Source organism: Pungitius pungitius, chromosome 1, assembly GCF_949316345.1.
Source record: "Pungitius pungitius chromosome 1, fPunPun2.1, whole genome shotgun sequence".
Lineage (NCBI taxonomy): Eukaryota > Metazoa > Chordata > Actinopteri > Perciformes > Gasterosteidae > Pungitius > Pungitius pungitius.
In genome coordinates, this window is record NC_084900.1 from 24,051,248 (window position 1) to 24,063,553 (window position 12,306).

The 12,306-nt window shown below is 44.5% G+C and overlaps 1 protein-coding gene across 1 annotated transcript in view; it reads left to right on the forward strand.

Annotated features, from left to right (window-relative positions):
• mtor (mechanistic target of rapamycin kinase) overlaps positions 1–12,306 on the forward strand; it is a 69,688-nt gene that overhangs the window by 53,199 nt on the left and 4,183 nt on the right. The window contains exons 37-48 of the mRNA XM_037478579.2: positions 2,136–2,251; positions 5,186–5,303; positions 5,725–5,913; positions 6,167–6,294; positions 6,447–6,543; positions 6,778–6,876; positions 6,966–7,088; positions 7,364–7,546; positions 8,142–8,276; positions 9,240–9,414; positions 10,727–10,862; positions 10,986–11,133. Coding sequence (XP_037334476.2) covers positions 2,136–2,251; positions 5,186–5,303; positions 5,725–5,913; positions 6,167–6,294; positions 6,447–6,543; positions 6,778–6,876; positions 6,966–7,088; positions 7,364–7,546; positions 8,142–8,276; positions 9,240–9,414; positions 10,727–10,862; positions 10,986–11,133 — 1,647 coding nt within the window. The remainder of the gene's footprint in view (positions 1–2,135; positions 2,252–5,185; positions 5,304–5,724; positions 5,914–6,166; positions 6,295–6,446; positions 6,544–6,777; positions 6,877–6,965; positions 7,089–7,363; positions 7,547–8,141; positions 8,277–9,239; positions 9,415–10,726; positions 10,863–10,985; positions 11,134–12,306) is intronic.

Sequence of the window (12,306 nt, forward strand, 5' to 3'; positions counted from 1 at the left end):
CAGCATCAGCAAGAGGTGTTTTATGATTAAATTAAAAATGGCCAAGCTTAAAAATCAAGATTTGTTTGTGTTGAACTATGATTGTACACAGTACAGTACCAATTTGGACAGATTATCCCATTCAATTCAAAGAGAAAGTCTAAACTTTTGCTGTATTTAATGTATCTAGTTCTTTTTAACTTGAAGCGATCGGAAGATCAATAAAGTACAGTCCAATTACCATTTTCTTCTGGCTCCTTTTTATCACAAACTGTTAAACCAACAGTGTTATCTGCGCTTGTACTATGTGAACGAAGTATTCCATCTGCACATTTCAGGTGTAACCGATATAAACATTTCCAAAATTTGCTCTCTTCAGAGGAGAGGGCCAAACAAACGACACTCACAGTCAGCTTTGAAGCTTCCGAGGAGATCTTCATCTCAACGATCGACAACTAGTATTAAAGAGCAGAACATCAATAGTTTTTAATTACCTTCTAATAATGTGCATGTATCGCCAAGTATGATTTCATCTAGTTTTTGTGAGTAAAATCGCTGTAGAGCACAGATGCGACGGATACAGCAGACTGCACACAGACACACAGAACAGCTCCGATGTGAGTATCAGAGCTCACTGGAGCAGAGGAGTAACCACGGTGACCATCCTGTGATCTCCAGGCTCCTGACACATTTTCACCTCCGGCACATATGGTTTGTGCTAATTAGTAAAGGCTGGGGACGGCTCTCACACAACCACCCCATATCCTCATTATTAGAGATAATCATAATGCCAGAGAAAGAAAGAGTAAATACATTGTACACATCTATCTAAACTTCCTTTTTTTAAATAATTCCAGGAATAAGGGAAATTTTAGCAAACCTTTTTAGAAGGAATCGTTCTCTTGCTGTAATTATATGAATAATACGGTGAAACTCGCATGATGCTGCGCAGTCAATACTCTGGGACTGTTAAGACTGTGCAAACAGTGGTTTGGTTTAGGTTTTAGAAGATTTCCACCTTGGTTGACAATTATAGTGTTGTATTGCAATGAGTGAGATTTGCAAGTGTTCTACATATTTACAGTATTTGAGGTATTTGCAGCCCGAAACAGATTGTGTTTAATCGTTTAACCAAATAGTTTAAACAAATACTAATAGTGTGGAGTTTGGTTACATTTGCATTCACTATTTGAAACCCAACTTCCAAAAAGCCTGGTTTTAATCTTTCTTTTTTAAAAGCCTTGGTTGATGTCTAAAACCAACTCAAGTATTTCACTAGACAACCATTTTAGATTTGTATCCATGGCAACAGGGGATGAAGTAACCCTCACTTGATAGTACTGCTAATATTCAATGTAAATGTAGGTTCTGAGCAAGTTGTGCTTTGTGTGGCACGGCGTCCGGCGCGAGAACACCCGCCAAGCTTCCACCAACACGGCTATTTATTGCCAGGTGTTGAATAGTGTTTGTGGCTCCAGAGCGCAGGTCTCATTAGGGGAGTTAGGTAAGTGTGAGCATAAGCGTTCCTCCTGCCCGGGCCAGCTGCTCTGCTCGCCAGAAATATTGGAGTATATTAAAGCGAACACACACACACACAAACTGGACACATGCCAGGAGCGGGTGCTCCTGAGTGAGAAGATGCTAAAGTGGTCATTAATCACGGCCCATGGTTTAGATGCAAAATCCAAACTTACCAATCAGATGCATTATTTTCTTCAGCTCTTTCGCAATATCATTTTTCAGCTTGACCACGTTGAATTCTCCTGAAACATAATGCTGGCTGCAGCAGAAATGCCATCTGGATCTGGTCTCTCTCTCACAGTATCTGCTTCGTTTAGAAGTCTCAGTCGTCCTGAATGTATTACACCTAAGTAACGAAAAACCATGGCAGTACAGGAACTTCGCTGAGAACAGAATGCTCATTGTTGTCGGGCCGTCCAGCCATCAAACTGACGGTCGTCTCTGTGGGAGCAGAAAGACGACGATGATATCAGACGGCACATAGTCGCGTCTCTCCTGACAGGAAGGACAGATGAATGACTGCTTCGTGTCCTCATTACTTAGCACCGTCTGTCCACTGTTTGTCACAAACCAAAACCCCACGGACGAGCGTGTTTCTCCCAGTGACTCCTGCCTTTTGTTTTGTATTCTTCCAGATCGATGCCTTCCAGCACATGCAGCACTTTGTGCAAGGGATGCAGCAGCAAGCCCAGCACGCAATCGCTGCCGAGGACCAGCAGCACAAGCAGGAGCTCCACAAGCTGATGGCCAGGTCTGTCTTTTTCTGAAAGCACAGCAGCAGCACCAAATGAGTCCTTTTCACATGTCACAGTAGGAGACGTGCGGGTGGCATTGTTAATGCTGATAGTAACAGCTGTGCTTTACTTTTGTATGACAAATCAAACTGTCAAAAGAGGCAAAAGCTGTCAAGAGAGGCAAGTGGGGAAAAATATATTTTTGATGTGGGTGGTAAAAGCAAAATGTTTGTGTAGTTGTAATACTTATTCTGTCCACGAGAGGCTCAAGTCCCCCATCCAGCCTGTTTTTTCTAAATCGGACTAAAAGTATGTTGAACTGAGTTTTAATTTACACGTTTAAACACAATATTTGTACTTTGAGTTTAAACATATAGTAGTGGTGCGCTAAAGGTCCTTCACCCACTTCATTTATAGACAAAGAGAGTCTTGATTATCCAGAATCTGATTTATTTTTTCCCCTTATTCTTGGGGAATAAAACCAAGGAGAGTAAATTATTTAGATCAGACTTGAAAAATTAGATAAAAATGGGCCAAATTTCTATTTCTCACTGCCCCCAAGGCTTTTTAAGACCCAGCGAAAAGTTCCGCTGTTTGATTAAAAACATATCTGGTGTAATTAGCTGTGATCACAAAGGCTCACAAAGTTGTGTACTTAATGTTATGGAGAGAGAATTCTTCAAGTTTTAATTTACCGCTAAGTAGTTTTGATATAAGAAGGCAGAGACTAATGAGTACCCCCTGCATATCCTTGTGGTCAAAGGCATTTTATCAGGGGCGGGCCACCTGATATAATGGTGGGGAGAAAAGGATATTGGTAGCCATAATGATATCTATATTACAATACAGCAAGCAGAAGCACGCATCACAAGTGCAGCACCTCCAATTCTTAATTTTCTTCAAGGGCTGCCCTGTATTTGGCTCCATCCATCTCTTCCTCAGTTGTGACTATTTTCCCTGTACCCGCCGAAGAGAAACATCCCCACAGCCTGATGCTACCTCCACCATGTTTCCCTGTCGGGATGGTGTGCTCAGGCTGAGGAGCGGTGTTGGGTTTCCTCCACACAGCGTTTTGCATTGAAGCCAAAAAGTTCCATTTTAGTCTCCTCTGACCAGACCATCTTCTTCCAAAATGTTCCAACATTTAACCTAACCTTTAACCTGCTTCATACTCCAGCTTTATCACTGAGCTGTTTGGTGAGCTCCTCGGTCTTCGTAACAAACTCTGAGGCCTTCACAGAACAGGTGTCTTTGTACTGAGATTAAGTGGCAGACAGATGGACCCTATTTTCTAAATGTTTGACATGCCAAAGTGACTTGTTAAGGCAATTGGTCGCACAAGAACATTTTTACTTTACACTTTTGCACTCAACAGATTTTTCTTTATAATCTTTTGCCCGACTTTGAGATGATGGACTATTTTCTGTTGGTCCATTACATTAAATCCCAATGAAATACATTTGAATCTGTGGTTATAACATGACTAAATGTAGAAAGGTCCTTATGCACGGCATTGTATCACACACCACGGTGGTATTATGGGGCCTGCACCTTCAACTCCTCTACTGCGGGTCGTTCCTCTGATCGCCGGACCGCGGCGTGGGATGAGAACCTGTTTGGAGTCTCTTTCTCTCTCTCAAGCTGTTGTCGACAAAGCATTCTTTTCCTTTTTCACGTGACATTCAAATAGCTCCCATGTGTTCTCAGACGCTGATTTTGGGGACTAGTGAATGGAAAGTTTTGTGTGCCCTGTCTGCCCCCCACAAGATTTCCGGGAATGACTTCAAAGTCTGCATGCTTGTTTGCTCTTGTGGGCTCATGAAAATATTTGAGGGTATCGTAACCCCTCTCATTTAGGTTTGATAGTGGAAGTAGTTGTTGTTGTACCGTGTCGGTCCAACAACTCAAAACAAGTGCAGAGAGGTATAATCCATTATCCTGTTCACAGTAAATCATACAGTAGTCTCATCTGGTCTCGTGGACAAACACACAGCAGTCCATGCGCACCCTCCCATCTCATAAATCACACCAGCTAACAACAGGTAGAATGTTTTTTTTTTTTTTTTTTGCATCGTGAAAAACCGTGACTTTGAGGAATGCAAGCTGGGAAAAAACATGTCCGTGACGACGGGTGCTCTCCAGACGTGCTGACACACTTTCGTACGGGTCGGCCGTGTGGTATGGAGCACACCTGGACCGCTCAGTCAGACGCTCGGACGCCTCCACTCTCTCCCCAAAGGCTGGGTGGAATTTCAGCGCTGCTTTACCCGAAGTCAACGACCTCGCCATCGGCGAACAAACATGTTGTTCCGACTCCCCGCCCTTCCCGCCAAACCTCGTCCGCCTCCTGCCTTTTTTTCCCCCCGGAAGTTCAATCCGGAAACAGTTTGGCAGAAACGCGTGGAAAAGCACTCGGAGGCAAACACTTAATCCCCCCAAAAAAGTCTCTGGAGTATTCAGACTGCGGAGGGACGAGTCGACAACGCAGCGCTTGCCAGTTACTCAGTTCAGTGTAGTTGTCAAACGTCAAACACTAGTTTCACTATTTTTGCCTGTTAGGATCTGTGTGTGTTTGAGGGTGACGAACAGAGCCCGAAGCCCTCCTCAGAGATGTCATTAAGCTCACAGGCGGGTTGTATTAAAGGAAAAACTGTTTTCGGCAATTGAAAATCTCCGGCTGCGATCCCAGAACCTTTCAGCAGATAAGCTCACTGCTGCTTCCAGTAGTGATACTTTTAATAAATGACTGCAAACAGCTGTATTTGACTCATTTTTAAGGCCGTGGCATAAGTAAGTGCCCCTGCCGATTCTTGTATTTCTTTGTCGTCTCGTATGTTGTCGCCACTTTTAGCGTGCAGTTTGATATGTGTTTGTTGGTGGAAAAGCAGGCTTTTAAATGACGAATTGTCTCAAACCTGTCTTTCCATTTGACCCCTTTTTCGTCGTTGTAGATGTTTCTTGAAGCTGGGGGAGTGGCAGCTCAGTCTGCAGGGCATCAACGAGAGCACCATCCCCAAGGTTCTGCAGTATTACAGCCATTCCACCGAGCATGACCGCAACTGGTACAAGGTCAGCATCTCCCTTTTAACTCTTAACCTTTCACTTTTTGTACTTCTATCCTGCCACACTTAAATCCCAGCTGTGTCAGCAGGAGGTTGCCCCGACACAAATATGTCACCAGGAGAACCTTGGAATCTGTTTTACTGCCCTCTAACCAAACATGTCCTGGTTGGTTAGTTTTTTGTCTGTGCATCTCATCAGATTGTTCATCATCAGGTTGTCAATACATGTGGTGCTCCTCTGTTTGGAACCACCCTCCCTTTTGTCCATGCCTGTGCTCCACACCCCCCTTTCTTCATCCATCCTCACCTTCCAGCTCACCTTCAGCTCATATGTTTGACTTCAATTAATCACAGCATGCAAACATGCAAGTGGTTTGCAGTCACCACTTGTTATCCGGTTTCACTCGGCCCGTGTCGTGTGTCCGCAGGCCTGGCACGCCTGGGCGGTGATGAACTTCGAGGCGGTGCTGCACTACAAACATCAGAACCAAGGACGGGACGAGCTGCGGCACGTGGGCGCCGCCAGTGCCAATAGCGAAGCCAGCAACAGCGACAGCGAGGCGGACAGCCCCGAGCACAGCCCCGTTCCTTCGCCCGGTCAGAAGAAGGTCAACGAGGTGAGAGTCGCCGCTTCACCTCCCTCTACATGTCATTCAGTGCTCTTCTTCTCTCCCAGAACAAGTACGACCAAAGTAGAAATGACTACGCAACCTGCAACAAGTCCCCACAAAGTCACGTTTCTGTAAATCTATTAATCTGTTGCTAGTATCGGAAGCACTGCCTAGTGACTGCCTAGACCTCGCCTTCCCTACAAATGTTCAACACCACTACAATATGCGTTCATTAATAACTTTTTTGTTTTGCACGAAGCATCTGCTGTTTGCTGACCCTCCTCAGGACCTCTCGAAGACACTACTGCTCTACACAGTTCCTGCTGTCCAAGGTTTCTTCCGCTCCATTTCTCTCTCCAGAGGCAATAACCTGCAGGACACACTCAGGTGGGTTGAGTGACTGAGGCATGAGGAGTCCAAACTAGCAGCACGCGTGTTCCCCGATGCTGTGTGGGGATATAAGGACCTCTAGTGGTTTGATTTTGATTGCCCCTTGTCGTGACCCTTCATAACAAGGCACTGCTTTGTGTACTGTTCAGGGTCCTGACTCTGTGGTTTGACTACGGCCATTGGCCTGAAGTGAACGAAGCCCTGGTGGAGGGCATCAAGACCATTCAAATAGACACTTGGCTACAGGTAATACACGCTCGTGCACACACACAAGTGGTTTAGAGGAGCCTAGTGATAAAGAAGTGTGTCAAAGGAATCCCTGTTAACAATGTGTAAAGGTTCGGACAGGACGCAAAGGTATCATGTGTCCTTGATGTAAACTTGGCTTTCAAAAGAGAAGAACTAAACAAAACTTCATCAAAACACTTTATTTTACACATGCAAAGCCAGGTCACTGAGGTTTGAATCCACTATGTGCAGGTGATCCCTCAGCTCATCGCTCGAATTGACACTCCTCGAGCCCTGGTGGGTCGCCTCATTCACCAGCTGCTGACAGACATCGGGCGCTACCATCCCCAGGTAAGTCTGACCCAAGGGCACACCTTACCCTGGTAACCCACAGCAGTGCTGTCGGTGAATGTCAAACTGTTGTCTCCGCCCCCCTCCAGGCTTTGATCTACCCACTAACGGTGGCCTCCAAGTCCACCACCACGGCCCGCCACAACGCTGCTAACAAGATCTTGAAGAACATGTGCGAACACTGCAACGCACTGGTCCAGCAGGCCATCATGGTAAAGAAGTTGAATTATTTCTGTTAATAAATTCATCATCATCATCCTCCTCTTTTTAGAATTATAAAACTTCTTGTTTGTCTGTTTGGTCCCTGTAGAGAAAAGTTGTCACTTGCTTTTTCTCCATTTACAGTAACTGGATTAATAATAAGGTTTAGAACCAGAGATTCAAGTTTTATTTTTTGCGTCCATTAAAAAAAGCGTGTGGCATCAATCTAGAGCTGCAATATCCCATACCCCTTCAGTGGTGACCGTATTCATCTTTCTTCATGCAGGTGAGCGAGGAGCTTATCCGCGTGGCCATCTTGTGGCACGAGATGTGGCACGAAGGACTCGAAGAGGCCTCTCGACTTTACTTTGGTGAGCGCAACGTCAAGGGCATGTTTGCGGTGCTGGAGCCTCTACACGCCATGATGGAGAGGGGACCACAGACCCTCAAAGAGACCTCCTTCAACCAGGTGTGAGCCAACTTAGATTGGGCATTAACTTTAACAAGCCTTTGTACGTGACTTGTGGATTAAGATTTGCACAACAGGCTTGTGGTGTTCATTGATTATGCTACGAATTAGAATAAGTTCCTTTTAAATCTCCTGATACATATAAGAAATGCATTATGTTGCGTTTTTGATTAAGTCCTAAATTTTCTGAGAGTCAGAAAAAGTAAATAATGCTTTGAGCTGAATGCACTTCAATTACATCAGTTTGTAGTTTGTTTTCGCTCTTGCATTAGTGTTTCCTGTTGATTAGTGGAAGAAATGCTTCATTAACACACTGTAAATTCATAATGTAAAACAATGGGTGAATATTTTTATAGGCAAAGTAAAATGACCTCACAGTCGTACCAGTGACCCTGGCTCTCGGCTCTCGTCACAAGTTTTCCATTGAGGCTACTAAAAACAAAATACGTACTGGAACCCTGGATTAATCAAGTTGGAAAAGTGATGTTTAAGTCTGTGACATTCAGTTTTATAGTCTTTTGGCAAACCATTTTCCGTTTAATTGAATGAGTCATTGGTCAAGGACAGAGTGTGTTTGTCTCCCTTCATGCCGCAGGCTTACGGCAGGGACTTGATGGAGGCTCAGGACTGGTGCAGGAAGTACATGCGCTCTGGAAACGTCAAAGACCTGACCCAGGCCTGGGACCTCTACTACCATGTGTTCAGACGCATCTCCAAACAGCTGCAACAGGCGAGTGAACCTACGCAGTCACAGCACCGTACCGCCCACATTCTAGGATAACTCTATAATCGACGTAAAGACTCTGAGGCTCGCTTTAGTCCCCCCCAGAATATGTTTTGCCTTTTCACATCATGGAACATAAATTTGTGTGTATGGCTTGTTAAGTGAATTCTGAGGAATCATGAAAGGCAAAGAGGAAAGGCGGGGCATCAATCATGTTAATTGGACATAATTGCTAGTTTCTTGATAATTACACTACATTTTCCCCATCAACAAAGATTTTCAAATATATTTAGTATCTAAAAGCTCTCACGGCCTATGGAAAATGCCAATATGCACATTAATACTTCCATTAAGATTCGTACACACAGAAGCCATATCCGGACACACACAAGCTGTCAGCTATCTGCTTTGGTTGCCTTCTTGAAGTCCGGTTGCTGAGTCTTGAACCAATAGAAGTCCCTCATCTCGCGTCATTGAAGAATGACATTATGCTTCACATTGCAAATGGAGACGACAACACTATCGGACATTGCTGCGTGGTCCCGCGATCGGGGGGTGGCCCATGCTCAGTAAGCAGCATGAAATGGACAGCGACGTGATAAGATGCTGGGAGCTTTTTATTTCCCCCGCTGGGCATTAACAAATATATAAACCCTCTGCAGGATGCATCTATGCAGCAGAGCACAGTACCATACATTCAACGGGAAAAGCCTCTCAATTGGATTGAATGCAGTTTATGTCACAGATAGAAGGGAGGGCTGATAAGCCGAGTGAATTTATTTACGATTACATGAACTGTGAAGTGCTACAGATTTATTTATTTATCATCTGTATGAACTTTTTTGAGACCACAACTTGGAGACGTGCCAGTGTCTTTAACCCTTTTTTGCAGGAGTTGTTTCACCAGCACATTTTTTGTGTAACTACACAACAAACTAATTGCCTCTTCCTCATCAACTTTCTGCGTAGCTGACCTCCCTGGAGCTACAATATGTGTCTCCAAAGCTGCTGATGTGCCTGGACCTGGAGCTGGCTGTACCAGGCACCTATGACCCCAACCAGCCTATCATCCGCATCCAGTCCATCGCCGCCTCCCTGCAGGTCATCACCTCCAAGCAGCGCCCACGCAAACTCACCATCATGGGTAAGAGCAGGCGGAAATTGCATAGGCCTTGTAGCTCTGAGCACAATTTTATTAGGAAAATAGATTAAAGAAGATCTGTTGTCGGAGGCTTTCAGCAGGACCTGGGCTGTTGCATCAGAGAAAATTCAATATTAATATAAACTTTACCCAAACAGCCCTAAAGCTGTTTATTTAGAATTCATCAGTTGTGGCAAAATTCAGTAAGTGGATAAATTCGCCAGAATAAAAAGCTTCTTTACAAACAGAAGCAAGCTTAAACCTGTGATTTATTTAATACAAAAATGAATCCCAATCATCGTAAAATATCACATCTTTTGAAAAACTCAATTAACGGAAAGTTCACGTCACGGGTCGCGGGTAATGTCAATCCCTCTCCGGAGAAAAATGGTGAACGCAGGTTCAATCGATTTGTCAGTTATCCTTCCAACAAAGTCCACCAATTTGAATACGTAAAATAAATACTTGTGAAATTTAATGGCCTGCTCTGAGATATGAATTAAGACTCGGTGCTTCTAAAACAATAAAGTAATCTTGTCTCAAAGCCAAATCCTCGGATTATCAATCACAAATGATTCGCTCGACTTCACTCTTTTCTACTGCACAAGGTACCTCGTTCTGACGTGTTCCATCAGCGTTACACAACGTACTCTGTAAAAGATGATGGCCAATAAATCAACTGACCCCTGGAGCACGACTTCAGATTAAGACCTGTCACCCGCTACTGGCCGCTTGGATTTACTGTCGGCGGTCGCTCCCTCCAGTGACACACAATAGATTGCTCACTGGGATTGTCATTAGCAGCAGACGGAGGATAAAGCAGAGACTCGGTCTAACTCGTTCCACCGGAAGTATCGGTTAACTTCATCAAAGGTGCATTGGTACGCGTGCTCTGCTGACAATACTATATGATACTGGAACAGTTGGACAACCGACATCATCTCTGCTTCAGATACAATAAATATTTTCCTCACTTTCCTGCTGAAATCTGCGTTGAGCTGGTGTCACAGTCCATCCAGGGCACAGATTCATATTTTCCACTCCTCTTGAGTTGCTCGAGTTAACGCTCTGGCCCCTTGTCCACAGAGCGCCACGAGGCCCTCACAAGGTACGGGGTTCATAATAAATGATTTATTGCCGCCTGCTGAAGGCCCGTCGGCAGTGTGTAATGGAGAGGCAGCTGCACTGCAGCAGGGGAGCCACCTGGGGAGAACGGCCAGTACTGGCTAATCCAACCATATAACCCTTCCTATGTGATGCCTCAACCCCTTTGAGAGCGGCCCATCAACGCTGTGTTGTGTGGCGCCCTCTGCAGGCAGCAATGGGCACGAGTTCATGTTCCTGTTGAAGGGCCACGAGGACCTGAGGCAGGACGAGAGAGTCATGCAGCTGTTTGGCCTGGTCAACACACTGCTGGCCAACGACCCTGCGTCCTTGCGCAAGAACCTCAGGTACACACACACACACACACACACACACACACAGACTCTAAGGCAGAGTACACCTCACAATTGTCTCACATACTATCAGAGTTTTGAAAATGACTTGTGCGTTTTATTTGTCGCGTTCATCAGCATTCAGCGCTATGCAGTGATCCCCCTGTCCACCAACTCAGGCCTGATAGGCTGGGTGCCCCACTGTGACACCCTGCACGCCCTCATCAGAGACTACAGAGAGAAGAAAAAGATTTTGCTCAACATTGAACATCGCATCATGCTCCGGGTGAGGAAGCACTTGCATCCATTAGTAGGCACGCACCAGCCGATACCGATGCTTGAGTTGACATCGTAGCCGATGGCCGATACCAATGTTTTCGCTGTTACATATTTACAGCCCATTTGTCCCGGGGAGATATAAAGTTGTTTATCATTATATTACCCTCTCGTTGAATGAACACCAATTAAATCATTCAAATGTATGAACGACCTCTATTATGAACTTCTTTCACATGAAATATATACACACAGCAACACAAATGTTAGTTTTTATTTCATTTTATGACATGAAATTGACCATAATGTGGGCTGCCATATGTTTGTCAGCCCCATTTTAATTCCTTTTCTTTCCGTACGCAAGAGGAACAAAATCCGGACGAACCAACACAACATTTGTCAGTCACAAACTAGATGCAACACAACAGGTAGAAATTGGACACTGCAGGGCAGATATTGGACGAAAAGCATTGTCGGCCCTCCTGCTTTTTTACTTAAGGCGGACTGAATATAAATGGCCTGCCTACTTGTGTGGTGGTCCACATTATTGCAACACAGTTGTTAACTGGCCAAGCAGTAATAAAATGTTTGAAAACATTTCAGTTCCCACAGCGGATCTTGTGCTTCCATGTTGGTCACCGTTTTGTGCCAACAGTGGTCTCATTCATCCATTGTGTGTACAATCCAGTTTTCCTGGATATTATTGATATTATATTCTAACTAAATTCATTGAGGCTGAGGAAGCGTCTGATTTGAGTGATTAGAAGATGAATACCAATTACTCTTTAATGACAACACATTCACCATGAATGCCATGATCTATCCGCCTCAGAAAGGCCAAATAAGGCATAGAGAACACACACATACAAAATCCTCCCTCTTTAAAATGTCACCACAGGAAGTGAGAGTGATGAAATACGGGAGCGGAGACGGAGCAGGTTAGGACCCGGACATCCGCAGTGCAAAAAGCTTTATAAAAAGGGGGTTCATTGAAATCTACTTGCAGTAGAGGAAGGCAGAGCCGAAATGTCAGTGGTTTGAAATAGGATGATGACATACTGATGTACAGTGTTCGCTTTGTAAACAAACCCCAAATAAGGCTCTTCAATTAATAAGAATAAAACAGGAGGATATCAACACGTAATGTAATATCATGTAATATCTAATATATGATCTGGGTGCA